The 14,883-nt window shown below is 45.4% G+C and overlaps 5 protein-coding genes across 6 annotated transcripts; 2 read left to right on the top strand and 3 right to left on the bottom strand.

The window, feature by feature from the left end:
• Positions 1 to 115: 115 nt before the first annotated feature.
• On the bottom strand, positions 116 to 2,319 carry LOC108133214 (beta-1,3-galactosyltransferase 1). The gene is made up of 2 exons (XM_017253053.3): positions 1,817 to 2,319; positions 116 to 1,761 (listed from the first exon to the last, which is right to left on the bottom strand). The coding sequence occupies exons 1-2, from the start codon at positions 2,088 to 2,090 to the stop codon at positions 656 to 658; spliced, it is 1,380 nt and encodes a 459-aa protein (XP_017108542.1). The 5' UTR covers positions 2,091 to 2,319; the 3' UTR covers positions 116 to 655.
• A 410-nt stretch (positions 2,320 to 2,729) lies between these two features.
• RnrS (ribonucleoside-diphosphate reductase subunit M2) lies at positions 2,730 to 5,013 on the bottom strand. The gene is made up of 3 exons (XM_017253054.3): positions 4,812 to 5,013; positions 4,349 to 4,597; positions 2,730 to 3,874 (listed from the first exon to the last, which is right to left on the bottom strand). Exons 1-3 carry the CDS (start codon positions 4,869 to 4,871, stop codon positions 2,993 to 2,995), a joined length of 1,191 nt encoding a protein of 396 aa, XP_017108543.2. The 5' UTR covers positions 4,872 to 5,013; the 3' UTR covers positions 2,730 to 2,992.
• A 233-nt stretch (positions 5,014 to 5,246) lies between these two features.
• Positions 5,247 to 7,094, top strand: LOC108132863 (RNA-binding protein 48). The gene is made up of 3 exons (XM_017252431.3): positions 5,247 to 5,455; positions 5,525 to 5,669; positions 5,729 to 7,094. The coding sequence occupies exons 1-3, from the start codon at positions 5,363 to 5,365 to the stop codon at positions 5,992 to 5,994; spliced, it is 504 nt and encodes a 167-aa protein (XP_017107920.2). The 5' UTR covers positions 5,247 to 5,362; the 3' UTR covers positions 5,995 to 7,094.
• On the bottom strand, positions 5,975 to 7,688 carry rho-7 (rhomboid family intramembrane serine protease rho-7). Of its 2 annotated transcripts, none has more exons than XM_017252430.3 (6): positions 7,532 to 7,688; positions 7,261 to 7,456; positions 6,899 to 7,193; positions 6,504 to 6,724; positions 6,247 to 6,446; positions 5,975 to 6,191 (listed from the first exon to the last, which is right to left on the bottom strand). In XM_017252430.3, exons 1-6 carry the CDS (start codon positions 7,576 to 7,578, stop codon positions 6,101 to 6,103), a joined length of 1,050 nt encoding a protein of 349 aa, XP_017107919.1. In that variant the 5' UTR covers positions 7,579 to 7,688; the 3' UTR covers positions 5,975 to 6,100. The 2 variants fall into 2 exon arrangements, with proteins under 2 accessions (XP_017107919.1, XP_070134957.1); XM_070278856.1 differs by having other exon boundaries at positions 7,528 to 7,669.
• A 36-nt stretch (positions 7,689 to 7,724) lies between these two features.
• Positions 7,725 to 14,868, top strand: PolZ1 (DNA polymerase zeta catalytic subunit). The gene is made up of 12 exons (XM_017252905.3): positions 7,725 to 8,008; positions 8,076 to 8,305; positions 8,363 to 8,607; positions 8,658 to 8,905; positions 8,966 to 9,422; positions 9,480 to 9,599; positions 9,656 to 10,066; positions 10,129 to 10,207; positions 10,263 to 10,355; positions 10,420 to 13,050; positions 13,103 to 14,197; positions 14,253 to 14,868. The coding sequence occupies exons 1-12, from the start codon at positions 7,877 to 7,879 to the stop codon at positions 14,866 to 14,868; spliced, it is 6,357 nt and encodes a 2,118-aa protein (XP_017108394.2). The 5' UTR covers positions 7,725 to 7,876.
• The last annotated feature ends 15 nt before the right edge of the window (positions 14,869 to 14,883 follow it).

Raw genomic sequence — 14,883 nt, 5'->3', positions numbered from 1 at the left:
TAAGTTTATTATATTGGTAAATAAAATCTGAAGAGCTATTATACAACAAACTTGTCCTGTTTTCATGGAGGATGTTTCTCACCCTTTTTTAAAAAAAAAAGACAAACGATAATACTTATATTTATTTTGTTTAACGTTTTTATTTTTTAAAGAACACAAACACATATTGGCAATTTGATTCAGTAAGTATTTCTGCGTTCTTAACTATCACACGTTTACATAATGTCATGATTAGTTTTATTTTAGTTTAATATATCTACTAGCGGCAGATTAAGCGCCTAATTTTTTTTTAATCTTTGAATGAAAAATAAATTACTCTCCAATCTTATCAAATGGTATAAATACATTCAATGTCTTGTGAAAAATCTAATGGGAAGCCTAACGATTAGCATGGAAGCTATATCCATTTGTGCAATATATTTAACGTTGATATGAAGTTTTGGGGTGGCTTTTCTAAGCAAAAATATCAATACTTAATAAGAACTGAGTAGGTCGGCATAGCTTGTATTAAATATTTTAACTAAAATATAATGAGAACTTTTCTGTTACTGTCGGGGCGTTTAATATCACCATTTTTTCAATATTGGGAAACCAAAGCAAACCTGCAACTAGGAATGCAAATTTGGAAAAGAAAATAAATAAAAAGGAACGAGGATTAGCAAACGGGCCTCTTGCGTAGTCGAATCTGGCTAAAGAAGCGCTCTGGTGGAGGACATTTTATCGAGTAGTCGGACACAAAGTTCCAGGCCTCGGCCATACTGTCGTCCTTCACTTGGTGCTGTGCAATGGTGCCCTTGAAGGCGCACAGATGTTTCGAGTGCGAAAAACTGAACAGGGGATGGTGGTGTCGCGGGATCCCGGCTCGCTGGGCGCACAGTCCGGTGATGTAAACGTCTTCCAGGTAGACTAACGTAGTGTTTAGGGCAGCTTCGTACAATCGCTGAACCACATCGATGGAGAGCAGATATCCAGCCCCGGATAGGTACTTCGGATATGCGGTCGGAGCATACATGTAGGCGGGCATGTACCACTTGCTAGTTACGTCGCTTACAGGAGTCACCTTGCAAAACTGGTGACCGTACATAACCTCAGTGCTGGCGTTCAATCGGTTCGATGGCAACTTGGCCAGGTATGTAGTTCGATCGTGATAGTCAAGTGTATCGTTGTAGAGCGGAATTGTACCGCCGAGGAGGAAGTGCAGCAGATTTGGGATGTTCACAAATGTATCATCATCGCACTTGAGGAAGAAGGCCGTGGAGTTGAAGCAACTTCGAGCTACGTGCTTCAAAGCCATCACAGATTTCAGAGTCAAGTTATTGTAGCTGTCCACGAAATTCTCCTGGATAATGTCGTTGTACTGCTCGGCTTCATTATGGATCCGAGTCAGAGTCTCGTTTCCCACAAGTGACTCATCCTTATTGCGGCCCAGAATAAACACAATTCGTACTGTGGCGGTGAGGGTGGAGTCTGTTCCGTTGAAGTAGTCTGCATACATCTTTAGACGCGACGGCATCACGTCCAGATAGCTTCCTTTTAGGTGACCATGTAGTTTTACAAAGGCGGGGTAGTTAAACTCTGTGGTGTTGCCCCAGGTTTCTCGAATTGTCTGCCGCTGGACGAAGTTTCCCATTCCCGTGCAGACGGCAATTACCAGGAATGTCTTGTTCCGGCAAAAGTCCTTCGGCACAATGAGCGCTGGTCCTGCGTCTATGTAATCGGATACACTGCGGGAGGTCTCCAGCGTCCAGTCAGGCAAGCCAGCTAGAAAGAAGCATGAATTAGAAACAGATGTACAAAGTGCGCCTTGTTTTCTTACCACAACGCTTGCGGACGTCCATGAGTGGCAGGTAGACTAGAAGCATCAGAACCATAAAAAAGACGCTTAGGGTACAGCATCCGAGCCGTCGCAGATTCCTTGGCAAAGGCAGAGGCGCTCGAGATCCGCGCTGTAATTGCCGTAACTTAACTTTGGTTCGGATAGTTCCATTTGGTGTCTCTTCGTCGGATCCAGCTCCAGATCTGGTGGAGCTTACCGTCGGCAACAAGGTGCACTGCTCCTCGCCGGTCGCTACCACCCATGATGTGCTCATTGCATTCTTTATTCGCAGCTACTATTGTGCGCGGTGTACATTTCAGGAAGCCATCAACGGTACAAAAAGATATTTTTTGTCATGCGGTATTTTTGATAGTAAGGTAATCAGTCAATTGCGGTTCGAGAGGTTACCATCCCCTCACACTCCACACGTACACCGTTATAGTTGAGATTGTTTTTGATAAAAGCTGCACCCTCCAAGCATAGTCTTTCCAAATAAAGTGCCAGCTGATTTTTCCCAAATCATCGATGTTCGATTACAAACAAAAATGGCGCGAAATTTAAATATATTTGGTTTAAAATTTAAGCTTTTATTGCAAATTTAAACACATCTTGGAATGGCTGTGATTTATAGTTTATCATTTTGACGCTTGTAAAAATTGGTTAAAGCAAAGTTAATTAAAAAAATGTAATCAAGATAAGATAAGCAAAAAGGTTTGGCACAACTTTTAGGGGCCCAGACGGCCTACAGTGCTTATCGAATGGTCACCGAGTAAAATAGCTCCTGATTTATTTTGTCTATTAAATATTGCCGTTCAAATCTAAGGTATTCTGCTCAAGTGGATTGATAAAGAATTCTCAAGATTCAAAAGAAAGTTTTAAAATGGCCAGCTTAAAAGATAAAACACTTCGTCGATTGGTGCTTAATAGTCTACGTATAAATTTATTTAAGCGTGGTATATACAATGAATTTGAAAAAAAGGTACGCTCCTTGTCAAGTATTTGATAATTGCAAAATTCAATCATTGAAAGAGGTCCTAATGATGATTATTATAATATTTGAAAAGTCAGTGAGCCGTCTTAATCTAGATTAACTTAGTAAAAATATAGTATAGGAGGTCAGATACAATGTTAAGAAATAGAAAATAATGGGTAGTGCCCATACATCCGGGACCAGCCCTAGAAATCGGCGTCCAGGGTAAAGACATTGTCCAGTCGGTTGGTAGCCACGCCCATACGCTGGTACTCTCCCACCTTCTTTTCAAAGAAGTTGGTCTTCCCGTCCAGCGAGATCATCTCCATGAAATTGAAAGGATTCTTGGTGTTGTAGATTTTTCCGACGCCCAGCTCTACCAGTAGCCGGTCCGCAACAAATTCGATGTATTGTGACATCAAGTCGCAGTTCATGCCGATCAAATTCACGGGCAAGGCGTCTGTGAGGAACTCCTGTTCAATGTCCACAGCGTCGCGGATGATCTCGATGATGCGCTCCCGACGTGGCTTCTGGACGAGATGCTGGAACATTAGCACAGCAAAGTCGCAGTGAAGGCCTTCGTCCCTGGAGATCAGCTCGTTGGAGAAGGTCAGACCAGGCATCAGACCTCGCTTCTTCAGCCAGAAGATGGAGGCGAAGCTACCGCTGAAGAAAATTCCCTCTACGGCAGCAAAAGCGATGATGCGCTCTCCAAAGTTGGCAGACTTTGAGGAGATCCAGGCCAGAGCCCAATCTGCCTTGCGCTTCACCGCCGGCATCGTTTCAATAGCATTGAACAGGTACTCGCGCTGGTGGGGATCTCTAATGTAAGTGTCGATGAGCACACTGTACATCTCCGAGTGTACGTTTTCCATGGCAATTTGGAATCCATAGAAACAGCGAGCCTCCGTGACTTGAACCTCCTGACTGAAGCGCTCAACCAGATTCTCGTTTACAATTCCATCGGAAGCAGCAAAGAAGGCCAGCACGTGGGAGATGAAGTGGCGTTCATCGTCCTTAAGGCGGTGCCAATCGGTAAGATCCTTGGAAAGGTCCACCTCCTCGACTGTCCAGAAAGAAGCTTCAGCCTTTAAATAAAAAATAAAAATTGTTGTATTGCACTATTTGGTTTGAATGCCGAAGTGTTTCGAGATTAAATGGCTAAGATTTGCCGAAAAAGGACAGTTTCTTTTATGGTGAAATTCAGAAGAATTTAGTGTAGATAAAAACTGTTGATATAATTTAATTGAATATGTACACGGCTCAATAATGTGTGTATATGCACATATTTACTATATTACTCACTTTCCCGCCAAAACGATGTACATATGTATGTGGAACCATGAGGGTTCAGAGGGTGGGGATAGGGTCGGATTGGAGGAGGGGGAAGTAGTGAGTTAGCTATAATAAAGTTTGATTCATGTAATCATACACGTCGGCTACGTGACCGGCTTTTGGCGGGCTTTATCGCTGGCTGCCCGCCCTTCAACAGTTTTGCCGCCCAATTTTGTTTTTCCGGCTGCACGCTGATATACACACACAAAAAAGTAGTATATACATACCTTCTTGTACATCTGCCAGATGTCGTGGTACTGAATGGGAAAGATGACAAAGCGGCGTGGGTTCTCCTTCAGCAAAGGTTCCAGTGACGGATCAAAAGGAGTTACCGACTTTTCCATGATTGAAGCGGGGCCACCTGATTTTCCGGCATTGTTCTCAATTTCCTTGATCACTTGGCCATTTTCCTCGTTACCAAGGGACATTTTACGAACGTTGCTGGTGTTCTCCGTCAATATCTTCTTGCTGGGGCTCTGTTTACCAAAAGACAATAAAAGAAAGGCGTTCATATATGTATGTAGTTTTTGCTGCGTAGAAATATGTCGTTTTTAGACTCCCTCGGGAATACACATACAAACGCATTCGTAAAGAACTATAAGTATGTCTATGTATAGCCGTGAAATTTCGTTTAACAATTTACAATGTGGACTCGTATTGCATAAACACAAACGTGTCATTTTTAATTACCTTAAGGGAGAACTTCTCCATGTTGTCTGCAATGTTTTCCTTGGACGCCATTTGAGACATAGCTGTGTGATTAATTTTCCTTGACTTCAGCAGTGATTTTTCTGGTGAAATTAGATTAAGCGACGTGGAAAACCAGTAGTGTTTGATTCAAAAATTTTCTAGCAAATGACCTGCCGAGTTCAGTTTACGCGGCTTATATGCCGGGCGGCAAGCTGTTTCGATTTCCCGCCATTTTTCGAGATGGAACTCTTCCGGAAAATTCTGTGGTAATCGAACCAAGGCCACTATCGATAACTTTGGATGTTTTGTACAAATTTTATTATTACAAAATTATTTAGTAAAAAAAAGAAATTAGTTTTTTAGATTATTATTTTTTCTTTAAATATATTATAATGCCTGTTAGAAGAAGAGTATTAAAACTGAATAGTTTCAAACCTAGTGGTTTAAGATAAAATTTTCGAAAAGAGGCCAAACCTCAATTGGCCACACTGCAACCCGGCTAAACTAAACACAAACTCGACTCGAAAATAAAAATATTTTGATGGTAAACTATGGAAAACACAACTGTGGACCACCACAAACGTCTCGAATATTGTACCACGAGACTGCAATATCGACAGGGACGAGAATTAAAAGCTGTCAAAGTATAAAAATTATCATTTTCTTATAGTAAGAGTAAAGTTTTATAAACTGAGGCCTAACTTTATTTTCAGGTATACACTGTTGCTAGTGAGTCGCAACATTTGCTAATATTTGGCGTACCCAAAATAAACCTTTATAGTAATCTGAAGGCAAAGCTGCAGAGTTTTGGAAAACTTCAATCCTGTGTTTGCATAACTTCGGAAATGGCACCTAAAAGTAAGATTCGAAAGTGAACTTGTTGCTGGAATCCTGTGTGTAACTTTTAATCATTTTAGTGGAGCTAGAGGCCTTTACGGATGTGTTCGCCGTTAAATTTGAACGCTTAGATGTAGCTAGAAGAACTAAAAAAATGCTGGATGCCAGAAACTTTTATGGTGGAGTGCTGCACATATCCTACGCCCCGGAAAGGGAGTCCCTTCAGGAACTGCGGGAGAAGTTAGTTCAGCGCAGAGCAGATGTAGCACGCCGCATAAGACTTAATCAAAAGGAGGAAAAGCCGCAGCCGGCAAAGAAGCGAAATGTACACGACACGCTTTATTAAACATAACTCAATGAACCTCTAAGGCAGAAAAATGTCAGCACGATCTCCTCGGCAAAGCCTTAGTTCCACTGTCGCTCGTTCACTTGGTCATTTCCTAGAGGGCACGCTATTTCTGCTTCGTCCGTCGCAGCTCGTGATAGTAGTTGAGCAGACCGATGCGCTTTGCCCATATTTGCGCTCCGTATGTAGCCCAGAATCTGCAATATCCATTTAATAAATAGATAGAACAATACTGGGTAAATAGAAACTTACATGCCGAACATGGCTCCGCCCAAATGCGCTGCGTGGTCAAAGAATTTCCAGCCCATAACGCAGCCGGCAAAATCAATGCCCATGATAACTTTTATTCCAGCTCCAGCAGAGAACGTCAAGGCGGGCAGGAACAATATGCTCAGTTGCGTATCAGGATACTGAGCACACACGTAAGCTAGCACGCACATTATAGCGCCGGACTAAAATTTTATTAAATGTTTAACGTTCTTGTTGTTACAAGGATCAGGAATTCTTACCGCGCCTAAAGACATCCCCGCTTGACTCGTACCGGCCTTGTACAGCACGCTCATAAGACTGGAGAAGACACCGGCGCTGAGGTAGACTGCCAGGAACTGCTCCTTTCCCAGCGAGAGCACTGCTGCATTGGCGAAGCTGTGCAATACATACATATTGGCGAATATGTGCATAGCCGAATAGTGGCTAAAGGTGGACAGGAACATGGGCCAGCAGACGACTCCTGGAAAGGGCCATTCGATTAGTGATTGTCCGAAAAATATGTTGGAGCACCAACGCAGAAATGGTATAGTTACATTGTACAAACCTCGGAACACAAAATTCCTTAAATAAATAAAAACTCCCTATACCAAAACTGTTTAGTTTAAACTCTTTGCTGAAGGATACAATGACTCACTCGCTGCAGGGTTGGATGTGAAATAGGTCATCATTGTATTACGCAGGGCAGGCACACGCCACATAGCAAATGCCAGTGCGTTACAGACTAAGATCGGTGCAAACATCTTGTCCCCGGGCGTCAGGGAATCCCAGTAGCGGCGGATGTCATTCTTAAGCTGCGTCCAGTAGTCGCGATCGGCCAGGGATCGACTTTGCCACCAGCCAAATCTCGCCTGGCGTGCCTTTGCCAGGATAAGGCTGCGTGTGTTCTCATATTCCATAATGGTAGCTCCTGCAAAGCATCCCACAGTAAACTAAGAGAGGGAAAAAACATATATGTACATAATTCAGTCGCTTCTGGACATTTGATTCCTATCTTACTGCGCCTGTAAAAGCCACCGCCTTAATCACATTGTTCTTAGGTACGGATGAGTTTGTCTCGCCGGCCGACTCCCCGCCAGCTGGCTTTATGTTACTGCTCTGCCTCCGATTGCTGTGGAAGTGCCGGCACGACCCGGTCCCGGAGTTATGTCTGCTTCGCAGGACGGGCGCTTTTGCATTGGCATGGCATCTGTGGCTGCGGAATTTTCAAAGGAACGGGACTGTTATTTATCCGGACGTTGGAATTCTGGACTGTTGTCCGCTTACTTACGCCACCTGGGAGAGCCAGCTCCGGCATAGCGCGCGACTCATCAGCATAATAATACGGAAATTGACCAATTTAGCATAAAAATATATGTGAAATTTGTTTGATTGCTGACATTTCGCCTATCGTGTTAGGGATGTCAATAATACATGTGTAGGAGCCCTGGCCCCCCGAGTGATTCGATAGCGATTTTGTGAATGGGAACGGCTGGTTCGTTTTAGTCCAACTAAGAAGAAGAGCGAGTTGTTTACGCGGGCCGGGGAAACCGGCAATTTCACAATCAAATAGATTCTTTTACATTTTCCATTCTAAAGTTGCATGAATTGATTGATATACTAGGATTTCCTGGCAATGGCTGCCAAAGATTCGGAAATCGAAGGGGTTTACTCCGTTCGGTTGGTCATTGCGGACTTCTACATGGAAAAACCGCAGTTCGGCCTCGATCCCTGCTACTCAGAGCTGCGAGGAAAGGAGATCAAAAGAGTTCGATTTACTTTCCACTTTCTCTATAAACTTTTAATAAAAAAATCCATTTTTTTTATAAAAATAGGTCCCAGTCTTGCGCGTCTTTGGAGCCAATTCCAATGGACAGAAGACCTGTATGCATGTGCATGGAGTATTCCCATACTTTTACATTCCCTACGATAAGAAGGACTTCGAGTCCCTGGAACGGGGCATCCTGCAAATGGCTATGCACTTGGATAAAGCCATAAACATCTCACTGGGTCAGGGCAGTTCCAACGCCCAGCATGTTTTCAAAATACAATTGGTCAAGGGAATGTGAGTGTACTGAGATCATAAGATAGACTCCTATCAAAGTAATCCAACCAATTACAGACCATTTTATGGATACCACCGCGTGGAGCATCAATTTCTCAAGATTTACATGTTCAACCCACGGTTTGTGCGGCGGGCCGCCAATCTTCTACAAAGCGGAGCCATTCTCAGTAAGAACTTCAGCCCCCACGAGTCGCATGTGCCCTATATCCTGCAGTTTATGATTGACTACAATCTATACGGGATGAGCTACTTGCATGTTCCAATGGAGGTTCTCAAGTTTCGCCGCAACAACGAAGATGATGGCAAGTTTTCACAGAAACTGTGTGGCCTCTGAATTAATCCTCTATTTTAGTGGTTCCCTATGCCAATGTTAAGCCCGCTCAGCTGCTGGACGTCAGGAATGCTAAGAAAATGGCCTGCAGTGCGCTGGAGGTGGATGTCAGCTCTAACTTTATATTAAATCGCTTCCAATTGGTTTCCAAAGCCAAGGGCAATCACTCGAATCCGGGCATCGAGGCCATTTGGAATGATGAGAAAATTCGCCGCCAGAAACTGGTCGAAAAACACACTGCAGCTGGCGATGAGGACAAGGTTCTAGCGGTAATAATATAATTCCCTACAATTTGAACATTTACTTAACAAATATCTTATTTATTTTAGGTTCCAATCCTTCAGTTGCCACCAACACAGGAACGCACTGAAGTGGAAATCGCCGAGAGCGATGTCTTCTATCGCACCGCCTTGGAAAGCAAGCTTCTTACTATGGATCAGTCCACTATGTCTGATCAAACTCTTTCGGATCAGACCCATATCGGCAACGTTACAGCGCAGACCACATTACCAACCACCAAGGAACACCGTCGCACATTTAATCTACAGAAACTGCTGGCTAATGCTGTCTACCCTGAGGAATGCTCGCAGGATCAGCAGCAACAGTTGATAAATGCATCCTTCATACAAAACCATGTGGCCTGCAGCAACAATAGTAACATTAGTATTTTAACCACGCCGGATCCCGAACTAGATGAGTCTGAAAACATGGACGAAACCCTAGTGGATGAGGAGCTAATCCTGAGTCTCACCCAGCCATCTGGAGCAATGCCCCACGATGCTACCTGTAAGTAAAATATATACATTATATTATGTTTAAAAAAATTAATTTATTTTATTTTAGTGAGAGACGAGGACCTAGAACTACTAGATGTTCTACAGCAGCTTGAGGAGCAGAGTGGAAATGAACAGCGTATTGATTTGGACAGTTCGTTGGCGCCTTTATCACAACCACATAAGAAATGTACAACTTGTGATACATATTTTTTAAAACAAAATAATCCTTTATAATTCTTGTAGTTGAGTTTACTCCGGAGCTGTTGGACAAAGAGATGGCAGCTACTGCTATTGGCGCCCATGAATCCTCTGATGAGGATTGTGATTCTGATGGTGCGAATCAGGGAACAGGGCACGACTTTTCCATGGCACTCGATGATATTGATGAACTTCTGCTTAAACTTACACAAAGTCAACCATTGCCAAAAGTGTCGGATCCATCGGAAAAACTACCACAAATCGATGGAGCCGATGACCAGCTTCAGCGTACACCCAAAAAGAAGAGTAGTTTGAAGTCGAAGGCAAGTCCTCCAAAAACACCCACCACACCCAAAGGCCAGCCGAGTCTACTGAGGTCACCACGCACTCCAAAATCTAGTGCTGCCAAGAAATATGCACCATTGCCTTTATTTATTGGGAGCAGCTCAGCAAAGAGTGGGTATATTCTATATTAACTTTTTGGAACTTTTTGTATAATACTTTGAATTATTTTATAGAGAGCAATGCAGAAATCCCGGGAAAGATAGTAAATCCTCGTCTAAGCTTGCAACTCGATCAAGGTGCAAAAACTCCTGGGTAATTGTTAAAAGTTTTCCATTAGAATTGTTTAAAATTAAGTATTCTTTTTAAGGCCTGAGATGTCATTACGAAAGAAAATTTCCATGTCTGAGCTGCGAAGGAAAAGTGTGGAGGAATCGAATAGTTTTGTACGCTTACAGAATGAGTAAGATTTATTCAAAACCCATTTCATGATATATAGTACTATACAAATTCTATTTTCCCTCCAGATGTACTCCCCGCCGCAGTTCTCGACGCTCGACCCGAGACTTGGACAAGACCCACGTGATTTGTTCTTTGACACCGCGAGATAAGAACCCAACGTTTTCTGATATGTTTGAGACAGCGGATGGTCAAGAAATATCACCAGAGAAGGAGGAGGAAGTCGCAAAAAGGCCTCGACGAAGTACTCGACATCAAAATAGGGAAATCTTAGAAGATAAAAAAGCAAAGGAGTCAGAAACAAGTAAACCGAAACTCAGAAAATCCATAACAAATATAGATGGGAATGTCAAGGCACGACGCAGTGTTCGTGGTCAGGAGAATAAAACAAACCCTTCGACTGGTCTACCAAATAAGGAACAAGATTCTATAAAAAGTTTAGAAAGTAAAACTTCTAGATCGGGAACTGAAAGGTCTAAGAAAGAGACTGAACCAAGGATTATCGCCGAGATGGACAAGAAATCTAAAAGTGTACCTGAAAAATCAAAAGACTTGGAACCTGAAGATGATCGAAATTTAAAAAAGAGTTCAAATCCGGAGACTCCTCTCGGTGAAAAGGATGGTGCTGAATCTTTAAAAAGTATCATTATTGATGACCAGCCTGCTGATTTAGAAAATCCCATCGTAGACTTCCAACCACCAGTAAGCGACGATGAGATTATTGAATCCGACACCGAAAACGAGTCAATGGTAGCCAAACTGCGCAAGACCCCCAACCTAAAACGGTTGCGTAGAAGTTTCCGAACCGAAGTCCTAACCAAGACACTGACTCCTAAAACCAAAATAGTTTCATCGGAAAATCAGACCACTCCCCAGCTCAGTCCGCAAAGCAACGAAAGCCATACGCCCGAGTTAATGAGGAGCTTTTACGAAAACTCTCTGATTGTGAACAGTCCCTCGGTTTTCAGCGACATGACAGATAGTCCTCTTATGGTCAAGGATTCCCCTTCACCAGTTCCTGTCCAAGACGATTCATTCGTCATCGCTCCTTTGGAGTTGCCACCTTCTTACGACGAGGTTCTTCGGGGCTGTCAGAAGTTGGACATTCCGGAGTACGAGTTTCAGCAGCCGTTCTATAGCAATCCTGCCGATATAAGCAAGGTGACCGAAGTGGGGTTTCTGGTGCTCCACATACCAGGGAACAAGCTCAACGACTGCGAGCCTTTTCAGAGTGTCTTGGGCAACGATCGTGGACTGGGAGCGTGGAGGCGTCAGCAGCTCATTGCCATTGGAGGTCCTGCCATGTTGCAGCGTCATCGAGGCGAGCAGAGAATGCGGGAGTACTTTACAAGTGGCCACCGAGTTGCCATTGAACCTGCCAAGAGCGCTCCAACTCGACAGGAGGCCAAGTTGTGGCTTAAGGCCAAGGAGCTGCTCCGGCAGCGGGATGAGCCACCAAAAGGAGAGGATGTAGATAGTCCGATCAAGATCAAGCGTCAAAAAATCACAATGATGCTGCAAGCGGACGGCGGAGATGCAGGGAGTGGTGATGAGGAAGGTGGGGAGGATTTAAGCTGCAGCCTGAGTCTGACTCCTCTGACCCAAGGGGTAGGCAAGGCCAAGGCAACCCCTAGAACAGCTAGAAGTCGATTGAAAAAAGGCACAAAGCTTGACTTTACGGGATCCCAGGATCATGAAGCTCCCAGTTCGCAGTCCAGTGAGCGGAGCGTCTCCAGCAGTGCTGCCCAAGCGGAACTCGAGCGTAGCTCCTTTCTACGCCAATTGGAGGGCAATAGTCAGCCACTACCGCAGGATATAAGCTTTGGTCTTAGCCACGCTACCCTGGACAACACCTTTGGTTTTAAAGTCAACCTGGAGAACCTACAGGAAGCCAAAGCGGATGTGGAGTGCAACCACCTCACCATAATGACGCTGGAGGTGTTTGTGTGTACTAGAGGTGACCTCCAGCCAGACCCGATGTATGACGAGATTCGCTGCCTCTTCTACGCCATCGAGCACAGCTTGGACGACAGTCTGCCGAACAAAGCTTGCGGATATATAATGGTGAACGATGCCCAGGATTTCATCAAAGAAGGATTCGTTCACGGCCTAGATAAGGATATAGAGGTGCAAGTGGTTGGCAACGAGGCGGAGGCTTTCGAAGCTCTGCTGGCGCTTTGCGGGCGCTGGGATGCTGATATCTATGCCGGCTACGAGATCGAGATGGCCTCCTGGGGCTATGTGATCGACAGGGCTAAGCACATGTGCTTCAACATTGCTCCTCTGCTGTCGCGAGTTCCCACGCAGAAGGTTCGCGACTTTGTGGACGAGGACAGGGAGCAGTTCACCGACCTGGACGTGGAGATGAAACTCTGCGGCCGCATCCTGCTGGACGTGTGGCGATTGATGCGCTCGGAGATAGCTCTCACGTCCTATACCTTTGAGAACGTGATGTACCACATCTTGCACAGAAGATGTCCTTGGCATTCTTCAAAGTCGTTGAGCGAATGGTTTGCTTCGTCATGTACCCGCTGGATAGTAATGGAGTATTACCTAGAACGGGTACGGGGTACCCTCGCATTGCTGGATCAGCTAGATCTTCTGGGTCGCACAAGTGAGATGGCTAAGCTTATTGGGATCCAGTTCTACGAAGTTCTTTCACGCGGATCGCAGTTCCGAGTAGAGAGTATGATGCTGAGGTGAGTGAATAACGTCGTGATTCCGCTCCAGAAAATAATGTCTTTCTTCTAGGATTGCCAAACCAAAGAACCTGGTGCCACTCTCACCAAGCGTCCAGCAACGCGCCCACATGCGGGCTCCAGAATACCTTGCCCTCATAATGGAGCCCCAGTCTCGCTTTTATGCCGACCCGCTGATAGTGCTCGACTTTCAGAGTTTGTATCCCAGCATGATCATTGGATACAACTACTGTTTCTCCACCTGTCTGGGCAGAGTGGAGCATCTAGGCGGGAGTTCACCATTCGAATTCGGAGCTTCGCAGCTACGCGTTTCTCGCCAGATGCTCCAAAAACTTCTGGAGCACGACCTGGTCACTGTTTCACCCTGTGGCGTGGTGTTTGTGAAGCGAGAAGTTCGCGAGGGTATTCTACCCCGAATGTTAACCGAGATCCTGGACACCCGTCAAATGGTGAAGCAATCAATGAAGCTCCACAAGGACAACTCAGCCCTTCAGCGCATCCTGCACTCCCGGCAGCTGGGCTTGAAGCTGATGGCCAACGTAACCTATGGATACACAGCTGCCAACTTTAGTGGAAGAATGCCCGCGGTGGAGGTGGGTGACTCGGTGGTGTCCAAAGGACGAGAGACTTTGGAGCGAGCCATTAAGATGGTGGAGACAAACGAGGAGTGGAAAGTGCGCGTCGTCTATGGTGATACAGACTCGATGTTCGTTCTCGTCCCGGGTCGTAATCGAGCCGAGGCTTTTCGGATTGGCGAGGAGATTGCCCAAGCAGTGACCGACATGAACCCACAACCAGTGAAGCTAAAGCTGGAGAAGGTCTACCAACCTTGTATGTTGCAGACAAAGAAACGCTATGTGGGGTACATGTACGAGACCCCTGACCAGGCGCAACCCGTCTACGAGGCCAAAGGAATCGAGACTGTGCGAAGAGATGGCTGCCCGGCAGTAGCCAAGATGCTGGAGAAGGTGCTGCGATTGCTATTCGAGACCCAGGACGTCAGTCAGATCAAGCAGTACGTTTGCCGGCAGTTTACAAAGCTCCTTTCGGGACGCGCCAACCTGCAGGATCTCATTTTTGCCAAAGAGTTTCGTGGTCTTAACGGCTACAAGCCAACAGCCTGCGTTCCTGCACTGGCACTTACCCGGTAAGTTATATTTTAAAATATTTTAAAAATATTTAAAATAAAATTCCTTTTTTAGCAAATGGATGCAGAAGGATCCCCGGAAAGTTCCAAGGCGCGGAGAGCGTGTACCTTTCATTATCGTTAATGGCCCGCCGGGCATGCAACTTATCCGCCTGGTGCGCAGTCCTCACGACATCCTGGCCAATGAGGGCCACAAAATCAATGCCATCTACTACATAACCAAGGCCATCATCCCGCCCCTGAATCGCTGCCTGCTGTTAATTGGCGCCGATGTCCACGACTGGTTTGCCGGCCTGCCCCGCAAGCTGCTGATGACGCCGACAGTGGGAACGGCCAGTGAAGTGGCCGGCGGAAAAGGCACTAAATCCACCATCTCCCAATACTTCTCCACAACCAACTGTGTGGTGGAGTGCGGTCGTCAGGCTATGGCGGGAATATGCCCGGAGTGCCTCAAGGATGCGGCACGTTGTGTGGTTGTCCTGTCCGATAAGATGGCGCGATTGGAGAGAAGCTATCAGTTGACCCGCCAGATCTGCCAGTCCTGCTGCGGTCGCCTGGGAGAGCTGCAGTGCCAGTCTCTCGACTGTCCAGTTACGTATGTGGCTGAGGGAAAACGGCGGGATCTACAGCAAATCGGACACTTTCGGAAACTGCTCAATGACCACTTTTAAAATCAAGAACAAGCA

Source organism: Drosophila bipectinata, chromosome 2R (assembly GCF_030179905.1).
Source record: "Drosophila bipectinata strain 14024-0381.07 chromosome 2R, DbipHiC1v2, whole genome shotgun sequence".
Lineage (NCBI taxonomy): Eukaryota > Metazoa > Arthropoda > Insecta > Diptera > Drosophilidae > Drosophila > Drosophila bipectinata.
Note: the sequence above shows the minus strand (reverse complement) of the source record. Positions and strands in the feature narration are given on the sequence as shown.